Here is a 27,580-nt window from a genome sequence, read left to right as displayed (position 1 = left end):
CATATATATATACACACACACACACATACATATATATACATTGCAGTGGGAAGCCAGTAAGAACTAATGTGAATGTTGGACTAGACATTGTGTATTATATTAAGCTTGTTCAAGTTATATATATAAAGTGCACTTATATATATATATATAATCTCCCAACTCCTTAGCACTACGTACAAGGCCCTCACAATCAGGCCCATGCATGCCCCTTCAAGCTCATCTTGTGCCTGTTAGTCCAACATTCTAGGCCTATCCAAGCAGTCATAACTATTGCATGCACCTTTGCATGCCCAGCAACTAGAACAGTCCTAGTGCGGTTTTTTGTTGTTGTTGCTGTTTTGTTTTGTTTTTTTGTGAATTAGTTCTTTTAAGAAAAGTAGCCATGAAGTACTTGAAATACAGCTAGTCTGAATTGAGATGTGCTGTAAGTGTAAAATACACACAGGATATGGAGACCTTAGAACAATAACAAAGAAATATGCCTCAATAATTTTACATTGATGATATGTTGAAATGCTAATACTTTGGATATATTGAGTTGAATAAAATATAGTATGAAAATGTATTTCACACATTTCTTTTAACTTTTCTAAAAATGTGGCTACTAGAAAATTTCAAATTATTCATGTAGCTCCTGTGATCTTTCTGTTGGACAGTGGCTACTTTAGACCTTCCTTTGGTAGCTTGAGCATGCCACGCTCTTTCCTGATTCTCACCTCTGCCTGGTACTCTGTTCCCTACCACAACCCTCAGTCTGCTTCTTTCCATTTGCGATGGCTGATTCATTCTTGTCTTTTAGCCTAACTCACTTCCTTATATAAGGCTTTAAACATGCCATTCATTAAGTATGTCACCCCTACCTCCCGTCCAGTAATTCTCTAACTGAACTTGGTTTCCTTCATAAGACTTAACACAATGTATAACTATTTATTGCACATAATTATTTTATTTGGGTATTTAACTTCTAAATGCCTCTTCTCCCCAACACACAGCATGAGCCCCACGGGGACAGGGATCACATCTGTCACATTCACCTTTGCATGCCCAGCACCTAGAACAGTGAGTGCAGTGACTGCCTGAATATATATATATAATATATATATTTCATGTATATATATATATATTCATGCATATACCATGTATATACAAGCTGGTCTCTCTCTCTCTCTCTCTGTCTCTCTCTATCTTCTGCATATATATACACACACACAGTTTTAACATTGGGAAAGCTGTTAGCTGGGCTGGCTTAGAGGGTGGGGTAGTAGAAGATAGAGTAATAAAAATCAAAATCCACAATGGGATTTATCCTATCAAAATGACTACACTAAACAAGAGGCAAGGAAAAATTTAAACTTTTATATTTGTATATAAAAATGTATAAATATATAAAAATGTGTGTGTGTATATATAAATATATATATATATATAGAGAGAGAGAGAGAGAGAGAACAAACTGGTATATACATGAATTAAGTGTTAGAAAAACTAATTTTCTTTGTATTCTCTGTTTTCCAAGGAAAGTGTCTGTCTTCCAAGGAAAGTGTCTGTCTCTCAAGCTATATGGATTTCATTGGTCTGGCAAGAGAACTATCTTGAAAATTCATTTTTCTAAGAGAATTTGTTACCGAACTGAAATAACGTCCTGTGGATTTTCACACTCTTGGGTGAGGCTGCCAGGGATGCAGGTGCTCACACTTCCATGCTAACTAGACTTAGAGCAAACAGAAAAGAGAGGTTCAAGTAGCTCCTTCACAGGAGAAACAGCAATGATGGAAAATAGAAATCCTCTCCTTGTTCCAAAGCTCTCCTTCTTTGTACATATAAAAATGTATAAGAAAATTCCAGGAAGCTGGTTATTTTCCCCACCCTCAAAAGTACTCCGCTCCCTGATATATGTACCACAGCACTGATATTATTCCTGTGACCTTTAAAGTAGCAAGATTTTATCAGCACCGAAGGCAGCTTAATGAACATGGGAAGCTTCAGCACCTCAAACTCACTTGTTTAACCTTCCAATGTCTGGGTCCTAGTTAAAATCTCTGGTTGGTTATATCTGACTCAAGAACATTTCCATCATTTCTTAAGGGAACTGTGATGGGAAAACATAAGGCTACTTAGACTCAAACACTCACATACAAAGCAAATGTTTCATTGTCTTCATAGCCCCTGAATACAGGCTTTGTTCTTAAAACTGGTACTTACCACTTGGGCTATGCCCTGCTGATAATAAACAGCGCTGTCCCTGGCAGGCCCAAAACTCTTGGCAAAGTTTCTTACACTGTGGTCATGACGCACTTCTTCCCAAGTGCTTGTTAAAATGCAGATTCCTTATACCTTAGGCATACAGATTATAACCAGTGCTGGGACCAAGCCTGGAAATCTGTATTTTATCTAGCACACCAGGTGTTTCTTGTGCACACTCAAATTTGAGAATCATATTAAGGAAGTATCTCTTGCCAATACACAAATTGTTCCAGGAAACAGTTTTTTTCTTTTTAAATGAAAGATGAGATTTAAAGACTCTTAGAGGAGAAAAGCCAGGAAGACAGGGGGAAAGGCCAAGAGGCAGGGAGGAAGAGGGAGGAGGGAAGAGGGAGAAAAAGTAATGGAAATGAGAACAGAGATATAATCAGATTTTAGATTTTTAGAGGCACTAACCTAGGAGCCCTGGGAAGTTCCCTCCTCTCCTCCACCTCTCTCCAGCATAGTCACTGAGTAAAGGACAGTGCCCTTCAGGAAATTTCCTTTAAAACACAGCTTCCAGTGGTGGCAACAGAGATGACCACCGAACTGCCTCAGTTGGTCTGACAGAGCTGACATACCTGAGCATGTGCACCTGAGCTAAAACCCTAATATCAGTTTCCTACGTTGAAATTACTGCTCTAGGACTGACAAGCTAGGACCTGATAGGTCCAACAGTTCGACTGAAGCTTGTATCCGCCTGCAAGCCCACGGAGGGATACCACAGACAATGAGCAATAGCACAGCCAATTCAGAATCACCATTTTACTTGCCATAGATATAGAATTTCTCGTCTCCTTTCTTCCTCTCTCCTTCAACCCGGTTGCACTATGGGCATATGTATTTCCTCTCTCATATATTTCTATTTATACATTTGGTACAGGGTGACAGCCTATTAATAGTAGTTTCATATTCCAGACTCGCAGAATTAGAAAATGCCATAGCTCGCAGCAGGCACCCACTGAATACCTATGGTTACACGGTCAGTCCATTTATTTTCATCAGCTTTCTCCTGAGTGGTCTTTGTTGATCTCGCTTTGTAGTTGCTTATGGCCACACAGCCCCAAACCATGCCATTTATGCAGAATTCTAATTTATTGTGTTGAGAACAAAACTGTTACTCTTTCTTTCTACTTACCTAGCCTCGTAGAGGGGACACGGGGTTGAGATATTTTCAAAGCCAGGAGGGAACCAGAACCAGCAGTTCAATAGAAACAACTGAGAATCACCACGGAGTCTAAATTTCCCGTAACTGAGGACATTTGCATCTGATTTTGTGATGTACTAGAATAACGCAAATTTGTGTGTTTTGATCATTCGCTTCCAAATGATGCAAAAAAAAAAAAAAAAAAAACATGCTGCCATGGTGAATCACAAATCTCTCAATGGCACTCAGCACACCTGGGCTATTATTGAAGGTTAGCTCACAAATGCTTCAACAGCCATGAGCCACAATTTCTAAGTGAGTCTCTGACAAAAGAGAATACATTTATATTTATCCTTCTGCTGTCATTTGTTTGATTGTTACTTTGTTTTCTTAATTAGAAAAACAATATTTCATTATGATAAACAATCAAGGTAAAAAAACAGAGATTTAGGGTTATTGCCCTTCAAAGCTACCTTTGCATTTTGAATCATTACTAATATATCCTGTTTTACAAAGCTGACATAAGCATCCAGATAAAATGCTTCTTATTTATAAATACTGTTAGTTATTCTCAGAAAGACTGCCAGACTTTCAGGCATATTGCTTTCAGTTTACTTGCTTAGAAACATGCAACTTTACCCTAACACTTAATCAGGCCACAAAAGCTAGAGAGGTGGGCAGAAAAATTCAGTTCTCCTGAGGAAAATCCCAAATGCTTCTACACTGTTGATTAACATCTGGATCACCTTAAGGGTGTTTGTGAACCAGCAGGAAATAAATTTTTGGAATAGGCCATGGACTTAGGGATGGTTGCTTTAGTATTTAACAATCGTTTTCAGTTGATAGAAAAATACTGAAATCTGACTTATACATATGAGGCTGATTCAAATTTGATAAACATGTTCCCAAAGGAAATTATTGCATTTATTAAAAGCCTAGATGGCTGAACAGATTTGCAATGGTCTTATCCTATATTCCTTGCTGAAGGTAGAGAAACTGTTCTCCAGTCCACCTTTCAGCCAACCCAAGAGGAAGGTCAAGAGTAAGGAAAGAGCAGGGCTGTTTTTAGTCTAAGCTAAAAGTGTCTGTGAACTACCAAGATACCCAGGGCTAGCTGTCATCTACAAAGTAAGTGTCACTGCCTTGCTGGTAAAATGTGATGTGTTGATGACTGTTACATTACATCTAAAATCCCATTTACTAGTAATAGAAAAGTTCAGTTGAGACTTTTGCCTTATGTCTCCTGATGCTTGATACAGCGTTGTGTGATATTACCAATTTTCGCTTCAGGCGTATTCACATGCAACAGTGACGACTTCACAAGAATTTGCACATTTGATCCAGGGTGAAATTATGCCATTTTCATAGCAAATCAACTTTTCCCTGGCAGGAAAGTGATAGGTACTTTTGCACCTAGAGAGATGTCTTTGTTTTCAAGGAATGAAAACAAAAAATTGTCTATAGAAGGATTGTGATTGAGTCATTCTAGGGAGAGGCCCAACTGGCAAGAGTCCTCTTGGCTCCCTTTCCAATGGGGAGCAAGTTTTTTAACCCTTCTTGTTTTGACTTTCTTGCTTAAAAAAAAAAAAAAAAGAAAAGGCAAAACAGAAGTCACATGCAATCTTTTTCTCCTATATGGCACACAGCTGCATTGGAATACCTTCACATCTCTAACATCACACAACACATATAGAAAATGTCTGTAAAAGGGCAAATTGCTGTTGATGTAACATGTGAAATTTCACCTCAATGGGCTTTGCTTTTAGTGGTGTCAGAGGCAGCAGGAATTTATTCATGCAGCCCTACTGATTTGCAGACTGGGAGTAAATACTAGGCCTTTTGCAGCGATTACCAAGAGCCCCCTTCAGTAGAAATGATGTACTGCCTTCCTGCATCACATTAAAGTGGAGGATTGAGAAGTGAGCCCAGCTGAGCCATTCTGTACACACCTAGCCAGAGTGCAATTTATATTCATACAGAGTTGTGAGTGGTTTTCAGAGAAAGACAGAGAAGAAGAGCATTTCTCTGGAAATTTTTCACCAAAAGCAGAAACTAAACTCTGATTTGTCACTGCTATTTTTTTTAATGGTTCTTTCTTCCTCTTGTAAATTCTTCCCTTCCTGTAGGATTAATACCTAAGATTGCTAGGGATCTCCCTTGATTTCTTTTTAAAAAATAAACCTTCCATAATTTTTCTTTTAAATAGTGCATATATCCTTTGCCTAAGTTTTTGAATTGAGGACACAGTCTATGACTTTTGATCACTGGGCAGATATTGGGAATAGCCAAGCTTTACTCTCATGAACAGAATCTAACTGTACCCCATAAAAGGTCCTGGATTGTTACTACAGGTGAAACTGATGAGAAATTGGAGAAGCACTGATTTGTGTGGCATTTGGTGGCCACCAGCCATTTCATTTCTATTCAGTATATTAAGGATTTTAATACAGAGGTTTGGAAAATATCGTGGCTGAGCCAGAAAATGTCAGCTAGGGTCAAATTTAGTGTTTAGTGGTCAGAGTCTTTTTGTATTATCAAAACATTCCTTATATGGAATATATTTTCTATTCCATATATGGAATGTTTGATGGAATGTTCGATTATATATAAAAAGTATTTTACATAAGATATTTGATCCTGTGAAATTATATTTCACTAATGACTAGTAGTTTCCTTCTTTTCCTGGAAGAAAATACACCGAAGATAGTTATTTTGCAGGCATTATTTTGTCTAGTTTTGTTGCCTTTCCAGGAACAAATTTGAGGCATCAAATGTCACTTTATGTAAAATGCGGAGGGTAATAACCTTCAGAAAAGATCGCTGGGTGCAGTGGCTCATGCCTACAATCCAGCACTTTGTAATGTCGAGGTGGGAGGATTGCTTGAGCTCAGGAGTTCAAGACCAGCCTGGGCAACAAGGCAAAACCCCATCTCTACAAAAAATATAAATATTAGCTGGGCGTAGTGGTGCGTGACTGTAGTCCCATTTACTTGGGAGGCTGAGATGAGAGGATCACGTGAGCCCCGGGAGGTCAAGGCTGCAGTAAGCTGTGATCATGCCACTACACTCCAGCCTGGGCGACAGAGCAAGAACCTGTCTCAGAAAAGAAAGAGGGAGGAACTGCATGAAAATAAAAGCGATAAATAATCATAATGTCATAACAAACATGAGTATGTGCACATAGCTATACCAGCAAAATACAGCAGAAAATCCGATGGCTCTGATAGGAGTTAATTGTGGAGATGTGCCAGAGACAGCAGCTTTGTGGATGGTGACACCACAATGTCTGTGGCTTGAGGGCCCTGCTGCCTTCGGATTCTGGAATAATTTGCTCTGATCTCCATCAGTTGTTTTAACTCTGTTAAAAAAAAAAAAGAAGAAGAAATTGAGAGACAAGTCAATGTTACAGAAAACAATTAAAAGTCCAGGATGATGCTGGCCTCATAAAATGAGTTAGGGAGGATTCCCTCTTTTTCTATTGATTGGAATAGTTTCAGAAGGAATGGTACCAGCTCCTCCTTGTACCTCTGGTAGAATTCAGCTGTGAACCCATCTGGTCCTGGACTTTTTTTGGTTGGTAAGCTATTGATTATTGCCACAATTTCAGCTCCTGTTATTGGTCTATTCAGAGATTCAACTTCTTCCTGATTTAGTCTTGGGAGGGTGTATGTGTTGAGGAATTTATCCATTTCTTCTAGATTTTCTAGTTTATTTGCATAGAGGTGTTTGTAATATTCTCTGATGGTAGTTTGTATTTCTGTGGGATCGGTGGTGATATTCCCTTTATCATTTTTTATTGCATCTATTTGATTCTTCTCTCTTTTTTTCTTTATTAATCTTGCTAGCGGTCTATCAATTTTGTTGATCCTTTCAAAAAACCAGCTCCTAGATTCATTTATTTTTTGAAGGGTTTTTTGTGTCTCTATTTCCTTCAGTTCTGCTCTGATTTTAGTTATTTCTTGCCTTCTGCTAGCTTTTGAATGTGTTTGCTCTTGCTTTTCTAGTTCTTTTAATTGTGATGTTAGGGTGTCAATTTTGGATCTTTCCTGCTTTCTCTTGTGGGCATTTAGTGCTATAAATTTCCCTCTACACACTGCTTTGAATGCATCCCAGAGATTCTGGTATGTTGTGTCTTGGTTCTCGTTGGTTTCAAAGAACATCTTTATTTCTGCCTTCATTTCGTTATGTACCCAGTAGTCCTTCAGGAGCAGGTTGTTCAGTTTCCACGTAGTTGAGCGGTTTTGAGTGAGATTCTTAATCCTGAGTTCTAGCTTGATTGCACTGTGATCTGAGAGACAGTTTGTTACAATTTCTGTTCTTTTACATTTATTGAGGAGAGCTTTACTTCCAAGTATATGGTCAATTTTGGAATAGGTGTGGTGTGGTGCTGAAAAAAATGTATATTCTGTTGATTTGGGGTGGAGAGTTCTGTAGATGTCTATTAGGTCCACTTGGTGCAGAGCTGAGTTCAATTCCTGGGTATCCTTGTTGACTTTCTGTCTCGTTGATCTGTCTAATGTTGACAGTGGGGTGTTAAAGTCTCCCATTATTAATGTGTGGGAGTCTAAGTCTCTTTGTAGGTCACTCAGGACTTGCTTTATGAATCTGGGTGCTCCTGTATTGGGTGCATATATATTTAGGATAGTTAGTTCTTCTTGTTGAATTAATCCCTTTACCATTATGTAATGGCCTTCTTTGTCTCTTTTGATCTTTGTTGGTTTAAAGTCTGTTTTATCAGAGACTAGGATTGCAACCCCTGCCTTTTTTTGTTTTCCATTTGCTTGGTAGATCTTCCTCCATCCTTTTATTTTGAGCCTATGTGTGTCTCTGCACGTGAGATGGGTTTCCTGAATACAGCACACTGATGGGTCTTGAGTCTTTATCCAATTTGCCAGTCTGTGTCTTTTAATTGGAGCATTTAGTCCATTTACATTTAAAGTTAATATTGTTATGTGTGAATCTGATCCTGTCATTATGATGTTAGCTGGTTATTTTGCTCGTTAGTTGATGCAGTCTCTTCCAGGATAATGAAAAACTTGAAGACCCCTCACAAATCCTTGGCTCCCACCCTGGGCTCTCTCATTATAACTTTGACTTCTTATCACATCAGATATGTTGTTAATAGTCTTTGGATTGCTAGAGAATGGAAGTTGCTAGAGAGGACTTATTTCCAGGTTTATTACAAAGCCTGAATTGGAAGCTAACCTAGGGCTGGTCTAAAAATTGGACCCACTGAAAAGACAGAAAGCAGCAGTGAGAACAGTGTTCAGATTTTATGGCAAATGGCATAAAACACTCTTTTAATTTTGTCAGGGGTTTGTGTGAAAGAAGCCATTCTAATAGCTTCTGGTTTGTTTTGCAAAATCCAATTGATTTTTTTAAAAACCCAGTGTGATTCTTTGATGACTTTCACATACTAAGTGTTTTTTGATATTATAATGCATAAAATAAGTTATCATAGAGTGCTTTTGAAACTCCCAGACTGCTTTATTTTCTTCCTACATACTTAAGCTAGTAAGTCACAGAAACATCATGAGTGGAATGATTAAGTAAATGTCCCTCAATGGGTATAGGCATGTAGTTGCATTTCTATCTTTTCTTTTTTAAAGCATTCTGAATATTTAGATTTCTAATAAATGATTATTACTTACTTAATGGCAACAGTAAAATAAGTTTCTAAAGAACGACTAAATCAGACTTTCTGCGGTCAGAGATTTCCTGTATCCTGGAACATATATAGCTCATTGGAAAGAACTGAGACAATAGGAGGAAACCACTAATCCTTTCACCATGAAGGTAACATGGGGAACCTATTGTCATAGGAAAGAAATAAACTTTCATACGATGGTAATCTATGTATTTATAGAATTGAAGATGCAAAAATGAACATTTGTCTCCATAGCTTTATCAAAGATACCCAGCTAACATGGAGGAAAATGGTAGAAAGAGCAATATTTGCATTTCCAATATTTTTTCTCTTCCAGTCACAGTTTTTATTGTTGACAAGCTTGTTTCTGGGAAGGCAGCCGACATCTCTCTCTGTCGTTGGATACCCTTTTGGCTAGCTTGCCTGAAGCATATTTAGCTTTATTTATCACACAGGCTCAACGAACACAATACTGCAAGGAAGGTGTGGTACAGGCAACAGAAACCCATCCCAGGAATATGGAAGACTAAGCCTAGATAATGAAGGGACTGGGAAGGTACCCCCTACTGCACACATGTTTGCTCACTATTCGATTGTACTGTAATTATTTCACGTGTGTTCATATTTTTAATTAGATTGAAAACTCTCAGAAAAGGAGCCTAGCTTATGTTTATTTTATAACCTACATACTTTGGGGATACAGAAAGCTATTAACTAATACTTACTGATAATAACCTCATCATTCGTGTGTTCTTCTAAGTACCTATGTAGTGAGGGTCACCAAGAGCCGGGGTGAAGGGTAGTGATGGGTGATGAGAACAGCAAAAAACAAAGAATAAAAGGACTGGCACCTCATCCATAATGTAGGATTGTGCAGGAGGAGTATTTGTTGCTTCCCTCAGAACAGTGCTAGGCATCCTAATAAATCCTGTCTCCCTACTTTTTTGTCTCCATTTCTATCCTTTTGTCCCTTCTGGGCTAAATGTAAAGATAGAACTGTAACTGTTTTAGAAGTTTTTGGTTTGCCTACATTACATATAACATAGTAATAATAATTTTATGGTGACTTCTTAAAAGAAAATATCTACTATTACTAATATAGGGATGCCAGGCAATTCATTACCTACTCTTTTAGTTTCCGTTAGAGTGATAACAATGTTCTTCGGAATCTCCCAAAAATTATATCTTTGCTAATATATACCTACCTACAAATACTGGCTTTAACTTCATCAGGATATATAGGATAAAGAACTAGGGTTCATTCAATAACAAATATATGTCCTTTTCAATTTCTGTCATTTATCAAAGAAAATTACCAATGAATAGACAAGATAATAACTCTAGAAAATACTTATTACTAAAGAAAAGAAACTGCAAACCATATAATTACTATTAATAAAACATTAAGTTTTAAGTAATTTGAAAAATAGGAAATCAGTGGAGCTTCACTTTCCTCAGGGTTCATACTAGGGGAATACCTTCAAATGAGGTTCTCAGTATTTCTGCAAATAAGCCCCCTGGATAAGGTTCAAGATTAACTGAAATGCGATTGAATTCTCCAGAACAAACAGTGTTAACACGAGGTTCCAGCACATAAATATATAAATTTAACTTCCATAACATGGAGTAGAAATGCGTGGGGGGGGGATAATTATTAAAAATCATTGTGATGGGATATAAGCTCTTCGAAGAGAAGATGGAATGCTTTAATTCTTCAAAGACTTGATGGAAAAGAAACTATCATGCATACCTTTTGGGGTTTTGAAACCATGTCCCATAGACACACAGATGACCATATCTCGCTCTATGTCGTCCCAGGACTGAATTGGCTCTCCATTGGGAGTGTACAGTGCTCTAGCTGGGTGGGTCATTTTGAGACGAGAGGAGCAGTCTTGCAGCAGCTGAGACACAGAGGGACAGCCACATTTGAATATGGAGTGGCACAATATGATCATGTATCAAAGAACCAACTCTTCTAAGAGAACTATTATCCCAGTTTGATTATTTGCCCACTGATAGTTGTTAGACATACGTATAGAAGGGATGGGAAGAAGGGCATACAAATGTTCCCTAAAGTGCTTAAACAGTGAGGAGCTTCAGGACTCTCCAGTGAAGCTTACCTTGTAGTTCCGTATTTTTTCATGGAAGAAGGCTTCTCGCTGTTTAAGAAATTCCTAAATATGATAAAAACTGGATTGAAAATCTAGACTTCTCAAAATAGCTAAAAACAATTTTTTTTTAGTGACCAAGGAACTAGAATGACAAAAGGTGAGGAGACCTAGGCTCTGGCCTCTTTGTTACTTCAGACAGGTAACTTTGCTTCAAAAGAGTCTCCTCAAGGATAAAATGAAAATTTTGGTCTAAGACTTCACTGGCTCTATGATTCTATGGTTAAAAAGTCTTTTGTTTTCAACTGATAAATTTTAAAGCTTCCTAGAGAGGCCTTATTAAACTTCTCTCAATTTGTCTTGAATACTTACTCATAAAAACACATGTAGAGATACAGTGTCAATGGTACTAGAAAGATTAGTCAACACACTGCCAGACCCTTGAGGGCAATTCCATTAAAATGTGAATAAAACTTTAAGACAAAATAATAAAAGCAAGCAGGAAGAAAGTGAGAGGTTTCTACACACCTGCCTGTATGGCTTTCACCTATTAGAGGGCCAAAAGCCTGTTCCCCCAAAAATGGAGGGGCCAAGTCCACATCAGCCCTCCAAATCACCATCAATACTTCTGTTTATAGATCTATTTAGATGCTACAACTCACAACAAGGCAGAATGGCAGGGGTCAGGGCTGGGCATGTGATGACACCCTGCATCTGGCAAATGCATCAGGAATATGAGCCAAGACAAGAAGAGTGATGGGGCGACGCAGTTCAAAAAGCTCAGCTTTTCACCCAGTATTTTGAGTAAGGGATGAATGGATTGAATTTAATAATAATTCAAATTATCCAAAAATATATTCCCCTCTATAGAACAGGATAGTCAGAGAGGACCAACAGGAGAGTAGTCTTTTTTTAATGATTATTAAATTATTTTATTTTAATTTATTTATATATATATATTTTATCATACTTTAAGTTCTAGGGTACATGTGCACAATGTGCAGGTTTCTTACATATGTATACATGTGCCATGTTGGTTAAATGCGGCCCTACTCCTGCCAAATACCATCCAGTCAGAAGCAATTTGATTAAATACTCTGCATACAAACCAATCCTTCAACCTACCATTGAGGGAGGATTCTGACAGCTCCCAAGTAGATGTCTAGGGTGACCAAAGAGAACTAACCTATTCTGTCTCTTATCAAAAGATCTCTCCTCGTACAGGAAATATAAATAGAAAAATCAACAATAACAACAATGTAAAGCTAATGAAAATATTCTACAACATAAAAAAAGGGTACATTGTACTGAAGGTGAAGATTTTGAAAAAGATTTACAGCAGGAGTACATTTTCAAAAGCATCTGTGTTGTGTTACCCCCAAATTCAAAAACTATGACTTCCATAAATATACACACATATACACACAGAAACGAGACAACCACAGCTTAAAGGAAAGGAGTATTGCTCAGATACAGGAGAGATGCTGAGGCTGCTGCTAACAGTAACACTGATTAAAACATATTGACACATTTCTGGGGACTGGGTATTTTTCTAAAAGTTCTCAAGAACAACCTAATTTTGTTCTGTGGAAATAATTAGTATCCACCTTTTATTGATGAGAAAAATGGAGAACAAAGAGGTTAAATATAATAACCAAAGTTGTATAGCTGCTAGTGAGAGAAGAAATAGGGTTTCAAGTGAGCATGAAGAGAGAGCTGAATGACAAGAGGAGAGAAGGTAAGAAAGAAAAAAGACTCAATATTACAGAAATTCAAATCAGTATTAGGGCAGACTAGGTGGAGAAGATCTCACAGGATACAGAAAAAGGAAAAGAGACAAAGTGTATGAGAGAGAAAAGTTAAACATTTATAATGTCAAGACATCAGATATTAAACCTATACATTATTGGTGTTACTGGAGAAGAATCTAGAATACATCAACCTTAAGCAATTATCAAAAAATAGAAGAAAACTTTCCTGCTCCAAATAAAGATCCATGTCTTCAGATAAAGTAAGCTGACCTAGGATAAGGCAAAGTTTATGAACAATATGACTAAGATTTAAATATTACAAAGCAAAAAGTGTGGATTTCAAGCATGGGAGAAAAATTCAGTTATATTTACACTTTGTTTTCTGTAACACTGAATACCAAATAAAATGAAGCAAAATCTATGAAGTTATGAAGTTTTTAGGGGAAAAGATTTTAATATAAGTATTCTATATCCAGCCAAGTTACAATTTATGGTTAAAAGAAACAAATGATGTCCTCCAGTATACAAAACCTCAGAAGACATATCACACACAAATATTTCAGATTAATAAGAAATGAATCAAATTTCTTGACTATGGGAAAGTCATAATATAAAATGACTAATGTTAAGCACTAAGACTATCAGAACATGATACGCCTGCTACAAAAGTAATCAGAAAATAAATGAATTAAAACTTTAAAATTAAGTCTTCATAGAGAAAAAAAAATGTGAAACGTCCAAAAAAGGAGGTGGGCAAGAAAAAGAAAACCAAAGCATTCTTTCTCATCTTTTTTTTTTTTTTTTTTTTTTTTTTTTGAGACAGGGTCTCACTCTGTCACCTAGGCTGGAGTGCAGTGGCATGATCAGGGTTTGTAATGAAGCCTCGACTTCTCTAGGCTCAGGTGATCCTTCCACCTCAGTCTCCCGAGTATCTGGGACTACAGGCGTGCACCACCATGTCCGGCTAATTTTCGTTTTTGTAGACAGGGTTTCACCATGTTGCCCAGGCTGGTCTCAAACTCCTGGGTTCAATTAATCCCCCCACCTCAGCCTCCCAAAGTGTTGAGATTACAGGCATGGGCCAATATACTCGGCCTTCTTTCTTATCATTCATGAAGATAAAAGACGTTTTCCTCTCTTTTTGTTGTTACGAATTTTTTTTATGATTATAAGCAATGCAATAAAACATAAAATCAGAATAAGAGAAACAGTTCCTTTAAAGGAGTAAGCAAAATCACCATCATGTGAATTTAATATGACTTCATTCTTAGAAAACTTAGGTGAATCAAATGAGAAATTAACAAAAATAAAAGCAAAGTGTCCAAATACAAAATAAATGTTAAAACATTAATAGTTTACCTGTTCACTGAAAATAGGCATTTTGAAAATACAGTGGGGGAAAATCTATCCCCAAAACAAAGATCAACTAGAAATAACAATTACTTAAAAATCTAAGACCCTTGTAAAAAAAAAAAAACTATAAAATTTTGCTGATGGACAAGAAAAAAAGCATACATAAGTCTTTTTTACATATATTAAAATGAGCATATTTTATTTTTTATTTTTATTTATTTATTTATTTTATATTTATTATTATTATACTTTAAGTTTTACGGTACATGTGCACAATGTGCAGGTTAGTTACATATGTATACATGTGCCATGCTGGTGCGCTGCACCCACTAACTCGTCATCTAGCATTAGGTATATCTCCCAATGCTATCCCTCCCCACTCCCTCCACCCCACAACAGTCCCCAGAGTGTGATGTTCCCCTTCCTGTGTCCGTGTGTTCTCATTGTTCGATTCCCACCTATAAGTGAGAATATACGGTGTTTGGTTTTTTGTTCTTGCGATAGTTTACTGAGAATGATGATTTCCATTTTCATCCATGTCCCTACAAAGGACATGAACTCATCATTTTTTATGGTTGCATAGTATTCCATGGTGTATATGTGCCACATTTTCTTAATCCAGTCTATCATTGTTGGACATTTGGGTTGGTTCCAAGTCTTTGCTATTGTGAATAATGCCACAATAAACATATGTGTGCATGTGTCTTTACAGCAGCATGATTTATAGTCCTTTGGGTATATACCCAGTAATGGGATGGCTGGGTCAAATGGTATTTCTAGTTCTAGATCCCTGAGGAATCGCCACACTGACTTCCACAATGGTTGAACTAGTTTGCAGTCCCACCAACAGTGTAAAAGTGTTCGTATTTCTCCACATCCTCTCCAGCACCTGTTGTTTCCTGACTTTTTAATGATTGCCATTCTAACTGGTGTGAGATGGTATCTCATTGTGGTTTTGATTTGCATTTTGCTGATGGCCAGTGATGGTGAGCATTTTTTCATGTGTTTTTTGGCTGCATAAATGTCTTCTTTTGAGAAGTGTCTGTTCATGTCCTTCGCCCACTTTTTGATGGGGTTGTTTGTTTTTTTCTTGTAAATTTGTTGGAGTTCATTGTAGATTCTGGATATTAGCCCTTTGTCAGATGAGTAGGTTGCGAAAATTTTCTCCCATTTTGTAGGTTGCCTGTTCACTCTGATTGTAGTTTCTTTTGCTGTGCAGAAGTTCTTTAGTTTAATTAGATCCCATTTGTCAATTTTGGCTTTTGTTGCCATTGCTTTTGGTGTTTTAGACATGAAGTCCTTGCCCATGCCTATGTCCTGAGTGGTAATGCCTAGGTTTTCTTCTAGGGTTTTTATGGTTTTAGGTCTAACATTTAAGTCTTTAATCCATCTTGAATTGATTTTTGTATAAGGTGTAAGGAAGGGATCCAGTTTCAGCTTTCTACATATGGCTAGCCAGTTTTCCCAGCACCATTTATTAAATAGGGAATCCTTTCCCCATTGCTTGTTTTTCTCAGGTTTGTCAAAGATCAGATAGTTGTAGATATGTGGCGTTTTTTCTGAGGGCTCTGTTCTGTTCCATTGATCTATATCTCTGTTTTGGTACCAGTACCAAGCTGTTTTGGTTACTGTAGCCTTGTAGTATAGTTTGAAGTCAGGTAGTGTGATGCCTCCAGCTTTGTTCTTTTGGCTTAGGATTGACTTGGCGATGCAGGCTCTTTTTTGGTTCCATATGAACTTTAAAGTAGTTTTTTCCAGTTCTGTGAAGAAAGTCATTGGTAGCTTGATGGGGATGGCATTGAATCTGTAAATTACCTTGGGCAGTATGGCCATTTTCACGATATTGATTCTTCCTATCCATGAGCATGGAATGTTCTTCCATTTGTTTGTATCCTTTTATTTCCTTCAGCAGTGGTTTGTAGTTCTCCTTGAAGAGGTCCTTCACGTCCCTTGTAAGTTGGATTCCTAGGTATTTTATTCTCTTTGAAGCAATTGTGAATGGGAGTTCACTCATGATTTGGCTCTCTGTTTGTCTGTTGTTGGTATATAAGAATGCTTGTGATTTTTGTACATTGATTTTGTATCCTGAGACTTTGCTGAAGTTGCTTATCAGCTTAAGGAGATTTTGGGCTGAGACAATGGGGTTTTCTAGATATATAATCATGTCATCTGCAAACAGGGACAATTTGACTTCCTCTTTTCCTAATTGAATACCCATTATTTCCTTCTCCTGCCTAATTGCCCTGGCCAGAACTTCCAACACTATGTTGAATAGGAGTTGTGAGAGAGGGCATCCCTGTCTTGTGCCAGTTTTCAAAGGGAATGCTTCCAGTTTTTGCCCATTCAGTATGATATTGGCTGTGGGTTTGTCATAGATAGCTCTTATTATTTTGAGATATGTCCCATCATTACCTAATTTATTGAGAGTTTTTAGCATGAAGGGTTGTTGAATTTTGTCAAAGGCCTTTTCTGCATCTATTGAGATAATCATGTGGTTTTTGTCTTTGGTTCTGTTTATATGCTGGATTACATTTATTGATTTGCGTATATTGAACCAGCCTTGCATCCCAGGGATGAAGCCCACTTGATCATGGTGGATAAGCTTTTTGATGTGCTGCTGGATTCCGTTTGCCAGTATTTTATTGAGGATTTTTGCATCAATGTTCATCAAGGATATTGGTCTAAAATTCTCTTTTTTGGTTGTGTCTCTGCCATGCTTTGGTATCAGGATGATGCTGGCCTCATAAAATGAGTTAAGGAGGATTCCCTCTTTTTCTATTGATTGGAATAGTTTCAGAAGGAATGATACCAGTTCCTCCTTGTACTTCTGGTAGAATTCGGCTGTGAATCCATCTGGTCCTGGACTCTTTTTGGTTGGTAAGCTATTGATTATTGCCACAATTTCAGCTCCTGTTATTGGTCTATTCAGAGATTCAACTTCTTCCTGGTTTAGTCTTGGGAGCATGTATGTGTCGAGGAATTTATCCATTTCTTCTAGATTTTCTAGTTTATTTGCGTAGAGGTGTTTGTAATATTCTCTGATGGTTGTTTGTATTTCTGTGGGATCGGTGGTGATATCCCCTTTATCATTTTTTATTGCGTCTATTTGATTCTTCTCTCTTTTTTCTTTATTAGTCTTGCTAGCGGTCTATCAATTTTGTTGATCCTTTCAAAAAACCAGCTCCTGGATTTATTAATTTTTTGAAGGGTTTTTTTTGTCTCTATTTCCTTCAGTTCTGCTCTGATTTTAGTTATTTCTTGCCTTCTGCTAGCTTTTGAATGTGTTTGCTCTTGCTTTTCTAGTTCTTTTAATTGTGATGTTAGGGTGTCAATTTTGGATCTTTCCTGCTTTCTCTTGTGGGCATTTAGTGCTATAAATTTCCCTCTACATACTGCTTTGAATGCATCCCAGAGATTCTGGTATGTTGTGTCTTTGTTCTCGTTGTTTTCAAAGAACATCTTTATTTCTGCCTTCATTTCGTTATGTACCCAGTAGTCATTCAGGAGCAGGTTGTTCAGTTTCCATGTAGTTGAGTGGTTTTGAGTGAGGTTCTTAATCCTGAGTTCTAGTTTGATTGCACTGTGATCTGAGAGATAGTTTGTTATAATTTCTGTTCTTTTACATTTGCTGAGGAGAGCTTTACTTCCAAGTATGTGGTCAGTTTTGGAATAGGTGTGGTGTGGTGCGGTGCTGAAAAAAATGTATATTCTGTTGATTTGGAGTGGAGAGTTCTGCAGATGTCTATTAAGTCTGCTTGGTGCAGAGCTGAGTTCAATTTCTGGGTATCCTTGTTGACTTTCTGTCTCGTTGATCTGTCTAATGTTGACAGTGGGGTGTTAAAGTCTCCCATTATTAATGTGTTGGAGTCTAAGTCTCTTTGTAGGTCACTCAGGACTTGCTTTATGAATCTGGGTGCTCCTGTATTGGGTGCATATATATTTAGGATAGTTAGCTCTTCTTGTTGAATCGATCCCTTTACCATTATGTAATGGCCTTCTTTGTCTGTTTTGATCTTCATTGGTTTAAAGTCTATTTTATCAGAGACTAGGATTGCAACCCCTGCCTTTTTGCTTTCCATTTGCTTGGTAGATCTTCCTCCATCCTTTTATTTTGAGCCTATGTGTGTCTCTGCATGTGACATGGGTTTCCTGAATACAGCACACTGATGGGTCTTGAGTCTTTATCCAATTTGCCAGTCTGTGTCTTTTAATTGGAGCATTTAGTCCATTTACATTTAAAGTTAATATTGTTATGTGTGAATTTGATCCTGTCATTATGATGTTAGCTGTTTATTTTGCTCATTAGTTGATGCAGTCTCTTCCTAGTCTAGATGGTCTTTACATTTTGGCATGATTTTGCAGCGGCTGGTACCAGTTGTTCCTTTCCATGTTTAGTGCTTCCTGCAGGAGCTCTTTTAGGGCAGGCCTGGTGGTGACAAAATCTCTCAGCATTTGCTTGTCTGTAAAGTATTTTATTTCTCCTTCACTTATGAAGCTTAGTTTGGCTGGATATGAAATTCTGGGTTGAAAATTCTTTTATTTAAGAATGTTGAATATTGGCCCCCACTCTCTTCTGGCTTGTAGGGTTTCTGCGGAGAGATCCGCTGTTAGTCTGATGGGCTTCCCTTTGAGGGTAACCTGACCTTTCTCTCTGGCTGCCCTTAACATTTTTTCCTTCATTTCAACTTTGGTCAATCTTACAATTACATGTCTTGGAGTTGCTCTTCTCGAGGAGTATCTTTGTGGCGTACTCTGTATTCCTGAATCTGAATGTTGGCCTGCCCTGCTAGATTGGGGAAGTTCTCCTGGATAATATCCTGCAAAGTGTTTTCCAACTTGGTTCCATTCTCCCCGTCACTTTCAGGTACACCAGTCAGACGTAGATTTGGTCTTTTCACATAGTCCCATATTTCTTGGAGGCTTTGCTCATTTCTTTTTATTCTTTTTTCTCTAAACTTCCCTTCTCGCTTCATTTCATTCATTTCATCTTCCATCGCTGATACCCTTTCTTCCAGTTGATCGCATCGGCTCCTGAGGCTTCTGCATTCTTCACGTAGTTCTCGAGCCTTGGTTTTCAGCTCCATCAGCTCCTTTAAGCACTTCTCTGTATTGGTTATTCTAGTTATACATTCTTCTAAATTTTTTTCAAAGGTTTCAACTTCTTTGCCTTTGGTTTGAGTATCCTCCTGTAGCTTGGAGTAATTTGATCGTCTGAAGCCTTCTTCTCTCAGCTCGTCAAAGTCATTCTCCGTCCAGCTTTGTTCCGTTGCTGGTGAGGAACTGCGTTCCTTTGGAGGAGGAGAGGCACTCTGCTTTTTAGAGTTTCCAGTTTTTCTGCTCTGTTTTTTCCCCATCTTTGTGGTTTTATCTACTTTTGGTCTTTGATGATGGTAATGTACAGATGAGTTTTTGATGTGGATGTCCTTTCTGTTTGTTAGTTTTCCTTCTAACAGACAGGACCCTCAGCTGCAGGTCTGTTGGAGTATCCGGCCGTGTGAGGTGTCAGTCTGCCCCTGCCGGGGGGTGCCTCCCAGTTAGGCTGCTCGGGGGTCAGGGGTCAGGGACCCACTTGAGGAGGCAGTCTGCCGGTTCTCAGATCTCCAGCTGCATGCTGGGATAACCACTGCTCTCTTCAAAGCTCAGATGGAAATGCAGAAATCACCCGTCTTCTGCATCACTCACTCTGGGAGCTGTAGACCGGAGCTGTTCCTATTCGGCCATCTTGGCTCCCAGCGAGCATATTTTAGTATATGTAAAAAAATACATAAATAAAAGAATACTACAGCCTAGTTGTAGAAACTGTATAATGTAAAAGGTGTAAATTCTTAGGAAATTAATTAATAGTCTAATACAACTTCAGTCAAAATCCTGTAGGATGATTTTATGATGTTGAACTGTAATTCCAAAATTCATCTTTAAAAATCAACAGGCAAGAATATTCAAGTAAAATCTGACAACAAAGTGTGACAATGAGCAACTTCTTTAAGACATTAAAATATAAATCTATATAATTTAAAAAGTAATACATACTTTACATAACTTAAAAGCAGAAGCTAGTATGTGTAAGATTTTAGCATAACATTGGTATTCCAACTCAGAGGGGAGGGAAAAAAAATATTAGTCAGTGAATAGAGCTGAGATAATTTTAAGCAAACAAATAAAGCAGAGAAAATAGCTTCACTCAAATTTTACATCAGAAAAAGGAAAAAAAAAGGAAAAGTAAGAGAAAAACACAACTGCAAAAAAATTAGATGAAAAAGCAGGTGAATCTTTATATGACCTCAGAATGATAAAGCACTATCTGAACATTAAGAGCAATGAATAAACTTATAAACTGTATTACTTTCTATACATTAAAAAACTCCATAGACACAATAGTAAATTGGAAATTTCTTACAACAAATCTAATAAAGTTACATGTAATACTCTTACTGCTTAATAAAAAGCTTTTATCAATATGAAAAATATATGTAATAGAAAAATAGCAAAAGACTTAGGGAATGCAGAGATAACCAATAAGTGATAACACAAAACAAATCAAAGTCACCTCAACAAGTAATTAAAAATATATAAATTGAAATATGGGTATAACATTTTTCTTCTGTCGAACCTGTAAATATGTTTTTAAATTTTGTTGCAGTGCTGTTGATATCTTCAACACCTGTATACAACACCTGTATACAACAGGTGGATGGATGAGAATTCTCAATATCTACCTATGGGAGTATAAACTCTTGAAACATTCCTAGAAAACAATTTGGTGATAGGTATCAAAATTCTTAGGCATGTTTATGAACATGACCTAGCAATCCCTCTAGGAATTTACTTAAGGAAAATAATCAGAAAATAAATATAGACTGATGTATCAATACGTTCATTGCAGCATTCTTCATAATAGCAAAAAATTAAGAACAACCAAACTGGCGAATAATAGAAAACTGGATGAATAAATAATACATCAATTTGATAGAAGGTTATGATGCCATTGAAAATAATGGTTTTTTTTTTAAGAATGTTAAATTATATGGGGGAAAAAGTCGCAATAAGTGAATAGACCAGCTTGCAAAATTATATATACATGTGATCTACTATGATCACAAAGGCAAAAAAAATTATCATTGTTTAGAAATATATACACTAAAATTGTAATAACTAGTTATTTGTGGATGATGTAATTTTCATTTCCTTCTTGGTGCCTTTAACCTTTTTCTAATTTTAATACAATGACTACATGCTGTTTCCTAATTAGAAAACAGAATAAATGTTATTAAGATAATAAAAAAATTCATAGAGATCGTTTTCAAAAAGAGATTGCAGTAGATTCATATGGCTTTATTTTATTATTTTTCTAAATTCTCTATATAATAGTCACTACCTTGGTCTGCTCAGGCTGCCACAGACTGGGTGGCTTAAACAATGAGAATTTATTTCTTGCAGTTTTGGAGTCTGGGAAGTCGAAGATCAAGCTGCCAGCAGATTCAGTGCCTGGTGAGGACTCGCTTTCTAACTTGTAGACAGCCATCTCCTTGTTGTGTCCTGATATGGCAGAGAGAAAAGTCTCTCTCTCTCTCTTCCTCTTCTTATAAGGCCACTAATTCTATTGGATCAATGTTCCACCCTTAAGACCTCATTTAACCTTAATTACCAACTAAAAGCCTTATCTCCAAATATAATCACACTGGGGTTTGTGTCTTCAACATAAATTTTGGGGCACAATTCAATCCATAGCAGTCACTATTTTTTTTTCTACTCCAAGGAAACCAAAGGGTATGGCAGTTGAGTTTCTATCTGGAGTGGGAAAAATGAGGAGCTATATAGAGATAGGTATCTGAGAGAAATTTATGTAGTTTGAAAAGATCCCACAAAGACGTATTTCTTGTATTTTTCTTTACCACTAAAATGTCACTATTCTATAGAGATCATGTTTTCTACTTACAAACAGAAAAAAAATATCAATAATTTAACTAAAACATACTTTAAAGGCAAAATATAAATTCAATCTATGATTATTTTACTTGGTTTCTCCTAAGACCTATTTATATGTAAAGTCAATAAATTTAGCAAAAAAAAAATTAAATATGAAAATAAAGCATTTTCTCTGTTGTAACTGATGAAATGCTGCCCCTTGTAGGAGATAATGACACATCATGCATGGAAGAAATAGACCAAGCTCTGGCTGAAGAATGACTTGTATTCATGTTCGATATTGTATCTTCATTCTCTCTGATAATATATTTTCAATGACTTTCTTCCTTTATTTTGGTTAACATTAAAAAGATATGTAAGGCATGACAACAACTCCTTTAAGGGGAAGACAAGATATCTTTCAACTTCTACTTGCGACGCTGTGATGCTTTAGGCACTAAAGCAGGTTAGTAATGCTTTTTTAGTTTTAAATTGGCTTCTTTTAACAGATCAACGTCATGTGTGCTGTAAGATGTATGTAGCCTAACGTTAACTTTGAGGTCTACAGATTCCTTAGTAGGCATATTTGGTCCTTAGTAGGCCAAATATGTTGGCATTGAAGTGTTCTGAAATATACCTTGATGTTTAGAAGTAAGGTATTTGTTATTCTTCTAGGATCTACTTTTTAAACTTTCCACACCCTGTGGTTGCCAATTCTGCATGTATTAGTCCACTAGAAATAAGTATGTTAAACAGAAGCAACTTAATGTAACTCTCCACAGGGCTTATTTCTCAAAGAAAAGTATTGTTTGCCCAGGTGTGGTGGCTCATACCTGCAATCCCAACCCTTTGGGAGGCCAAGGTGGGTGGATCACTTGAGGTCAGGAGTCTGAGACCAGCCTGACCAACATGGTGAAACCTCATGTCTACTATAAATACAAAATTAGCCAGGCATTGTGGTGCAAGCCTGTAGTCCCAGCTACTTGGGAGGCAGGAGGCAGGAGGCAGGAGAATCACTTGAACCCAGAAGGTGGAGGTTGCAGTGAGCTGAGATCATGCCATTGCACTCCAGCCTGGGCAACAAGGGCAAAATTCTGTCCAAAAAAAAAAAAGAAAGGAGAGAGAGAGAGAGAGAGAGAGAGAAAGAAAGACAGAAAAAGAAAGAAAGAAAGAAAGAAAGAAAAGAAAGAAAGAAAGAAAGAAAGAAAGAAAGAAAGAAAGAAAGAAAGAAAGAAAGAAAAAGAAAGAAAAAAAGAAAGAGAAAGAAAGGAAGGGAGAGAAAGAAAGAGAAACAAGATTGTTTAGAGGAGCAAAATTACAGGCCTACCTAGGCATCTTGTAAAGCTGTTCAAAAAGTAACTCAAGTGAGGCTTGTACATGGAAATGTAGTGCCCAAGTCACATTCTGCTCTAAAAGAATGTAACAAATACAGATGAGTTAAAAAGAAAAAAAATAGACATTTTCAGTACAATTAGAATCTAAGATATCTAGTCATATTATGACCTTTAAAGACATTCTTAGGCTGGGCTCGGTGACTCACGCCTGTAATCCCAGCACTTTGGGAGGCCAAGGCAGGTGGATCACCTGAGGTTGGGAGTTCGAGACCAGCCTGACCAACATGGAGAAACCCCATCTCTACTAAAAATACAAAATTAGCCAGGTGTGGTGGCACATGCCTGTAATCCCAGCTACTCAGAAGGCTGAGGCAGGAGAATCGCTTGAACCCAGGAAGCGGAGGTTTCAGTGAGCTAAGATAGCGCCATTGCACTCCAGCCTGGGCAAAAAAAGCGAAACTCCGTGTCAAAAAGAAACAAACAAAAAACAAAACAAAACAAAACAGAGACATTCTTAATTCTGTTTCTCAAATGTATCTAAATTTACTCAAGTATCCTCTTTAAAGTGTATCCTATAAATTAAATGTTTTTGCAATAACAAAGTTCATGATGAAGAAACATTGTTCTATAATAATTGCTCACCCACAGTCTATTTTCTGAGTTTTGTTTTCATAGACCAGGTCTCCTCAGGTGGGGCACATGGGCATCATGGAACTATTGCTCACTCCCTGTGGGCGTGAGGTACTTGCCTATCCAAATCAGAAGGACCTCTTTTTCATTCCTTGAGCTTCCGCTCATGCATTCAGAACCATTCCTAGGCCAAGGAAGAACACTCTGATTTTGAGATTCTGTAGAATTAGAGAGCTGCTGCAGGAATGGGAGAAGACAAATGCTTCAGGACCACAGAAGGAGGGGCACAGGCAATCATAAATCAGAGAAAGATGCTGGTCCTGCAGAAAGAGCCACTAACCCTGGAGAGAGAGCCGCCTTGGTGCATTGATGACTGATGAACCGACAACAGTTGGAGATGAGAGTAAGTCTAGCAATGTTCAGAGAGTGGGTGGGAAGAACATGGCTAAATCATCCAGAATAGCCACAGCAGTGAAAGCAGTTGAGAGAAAGTCCACATTGGATGGGATTCAAATACCATCTGGGGGTTTCATTATAGAAGGTATAGAGAAGCACTTTGAAATGTGCTCTGTTTCTCATTCTTCCAGCAAAAGTCTCAAACACTGAAACTCTGAGCTTCTTTGGAGTCAGCGTCATTAGCCAGACACCCCCAGTGAAATCCAAACCCTACCTTTCCTGCTGCCTGTTCATTTCTCACACACAGTCCATCCTCCAGAGGTATTTTATACAGCCTGACAATGTGAAAGGATACATTCCTAACTGATGACAAAGAATCACATGCAAGCCCCTGAAAACAAAAATACACAGCATGGAAAAGGAAAAGGAAGAGATTCAAAGTTTCTAGACATTCTCTAAGTGTCCTTTTACACATCTAGGCCACATTAATCTTCCCAAAACATTGTTTTCACCATGCCATTTCTTTACTTACAGGTAAGTAGTGGTTCAAGCACTGGAGTTTAGGATAGTGTTATGGACTAAACTGTGTCCACTCCAAATTCATGGTTAAGCCTTAACCCCTACTGTGACTATATTCAAAGATAGAGCCTTTAAGGAGATAATTAAGGTTAAATAAAGCCATAAGGGTGGAGCCCTATTCCAGTGGGACTGGTTTCTTTATATACAAGAAAAAGAAGAGTTCTTTCTCTCTCCACATGCACACAAAGGAAAGGATATGTGTGAACACAGCAAGGAGGTGGCTGTCTGTAAGCCAAAAAGGGAGGCCTCACCAGAAACCAACCCGGCTGGCACCTTGATCTTGGACATCCAGCCTCCAGAACTGTGAGAAAATCAACTTCTGTTGTTTCTGCTGTTTAATACTCAGTCTAGTATTTTGTTATGGCTGACTGAGAAAACTAATACATATGTATATGGGGTCTATCATACGCTTTTAAACAATCTCTCTGGTCACATCTATCTCTTCCAATTTCTCTGTCCATGGGGCACCTATTTAATATGCTTTATGAATTCTAACACCTATATTTACATGGGTGTCCCTAATTCTTGCTAACGCTTTTTCTGCTTAAGGTGTTGAATCTCCTCCATTTCTCAAGTTCCATCAGAGTTCCTGATTGATTCCTCTGTAGAGCCTTGTCTGCCACCCTAGGTGGGTACTGTGCTCCACTTTTCTCAACTGAGATTCCTGCCTTCACTGCTAATTTTACATTTATCACATTCTATTAGTACTTCTCTCAGAGGAATATCAGCTTCCCTATCATACAACTTTTCCTTATTAAAAAAATATAGACTCACCATAAAAAATATAGAACACATAGGAAAACATGCAAGAAAGAAAAATAAATGTCTCCCATAATATGGCCACTTGATAAAATCATTCTAGTCTTTTTTCTATATCTGCACATATATGTGTGAAAAACTTAACTCTACATGCTTTGCTTAATGCTTCTTTCACTAAGTATATCTTAAACATCTTTATTATTATTTCAGAAAGGTAATTTTGAATTACTGTATTTCATCCTATGTGCTATATAATTCATTTAATCAACTCCCTATTGATGAGGTTTTAAATTATTCATAATCTAGCTGTCTTAGAAATAGGCTTGTAATAAATATTCTTAATAAATAATTGTTGCCTAGGTTCATTAAAATATCCTTGGGATCAAGTTCTGCTTTGATATGTACTCTCTTACGATATGTACAGCCAAATTGTCTTCCAAAGAGTTGTACTTCCAGAGTGCCCATTTCTCTACATTCCCAAGTAAACCTTGGATATAGTTTTTTAAAACTCTGTCAATTTGACATATTAATTTAAAGAGACCACAGACTCTACTGCTACTTACTACTATTGATGTTAAGCTGTCAATTATATAGCTCTATTAAGTTTACAAAAATATTTCCACAGACATAAATTAGAAAAATAATTTACAGCATCTAGAATAGGGCTCTTTATATATAAAGCTCATAAAAATTATATGATCATGGAATAAGAGTTATGAAATGCCTTTTAAATGCTCCACCAGAGTCACATAAATCAAAAAGTCATCCCCCAGTTAGATATAGATATAAGTAATCTTCATCAAAGTTATTGTAAACTTTTTCTACCCTGAATCTGATAGGCTATCTTCCCCCATTGTCTCAGCTCTACCCTTTACCCATTTATTACTCATTGCATATTCTCTCAGAAATTTATCAGTTCTAGGTGCAATACTTAAGTGCATTTTAACACTTAGCATCTACAACATGAACTCTGATTTTTTAAAAAACCAGCAAGGAAAAGACATTTCAGCTTTGTTATAGTGCTTTTTCTAGGTAGCTCTCTTCTGAAAAAGCTTTCACTATCTTTTTTAAAAATCACTTTCCTTTTTTCCCTACATGTATGAAGATCCTTTACTTGTATTCCTAATTTGGGGTATACATTTTTCACATTTCAATCTCTTATTTCTCAAGTACAACAAATTGGTTGTCAAATTCTGGTATGAAATTGCTCTCACCATTCTTAATCAAACTCCCTGTCAGAGAAGAGTGGTCTCCCTTACACTTTGAAACTGGATTAAAGTCCAGGGGCAGAACCATCTGCTACTCTATGTGCCCTCACCAGCCTCCATGAACTTCTCCAAGCCAGTCTATTATAGTATCTTGCCTTTCCACACCCCCCACCACCAACAACATCTCTACATGACTTTCACTTGTCCCAGAAAAATTCATGAAAACATTTCACAAAATAAAGAAGACAAACTACTATTTAAGACATCATTGCAACAGATAAGACTTTTTAAAAAAGACTACCCAAATTCATTTATTATGTGCCTAAAGTCTTCCTTTAAAGATTAAGAAAAAATGTCAGAATTTTATCCCTGAAATTACAAACCAAACATGAACTGTTAATCCTCTTTCCTTAGTCAATACTTTAACTTTGGGAAGTGAGAATTCTGATAGCTCTAGGACTCTGGGTAGTAAGAATATGATAGGCTTTCTCTAATGAGTACCACTGTTTTTCTTAGACAGAA

At 37.2% G+C, this 27,580-nt stretch overlaps 1 protein-coding gene across 1 annotated transcript in view; it reads right to left on the bottom strand.

Moving 5' to 3' along the window:
- Positions 1-27,580, bottom strand: part of DCDC1 (doublecortin domain containing 1) — a 515,544-nt gene that overhangs the window by 7,996 nt on the left and 479,968 nt on the right. The window contains exons 39-40 of the mRNA XM_063671024.1: positions 10,786-10,936; positions 6,579-6,746 (exon numbers count right to left, since the gene is read on the bottom strand). Coding sequence (XP_063527094.1) covers positions 6,619-6,746; positions 10,786-10,936 — 279 coding nt within the window. The 3' untranslated portion in view covers positions 6,579-6,618. The remainder of the gene's footprint in view (positions 1-6,578; positions 6,747-10,785; positions 10,937-27,580) is intronic.

This window comes from Pongo pygmaeus, chromosome 9 (assembly GCF_028885625.2).
Source record: "Pongo pygmaeus isolate AG05252 chromosome 9, NHGRI_mPonPyg2-v2.0_pri, whole genome shotgun sequence".
Lineage (NCBI taxonomy): Eukaryota > Metazoa > Chordata > Mammalia > Primates > Hominidae > Pongo > Pongo pygmaeus.
Note: the sequence above shows the minus strand (reverse complement) of the source record. Positions and strands in the feature narration are given on the sequence as shown.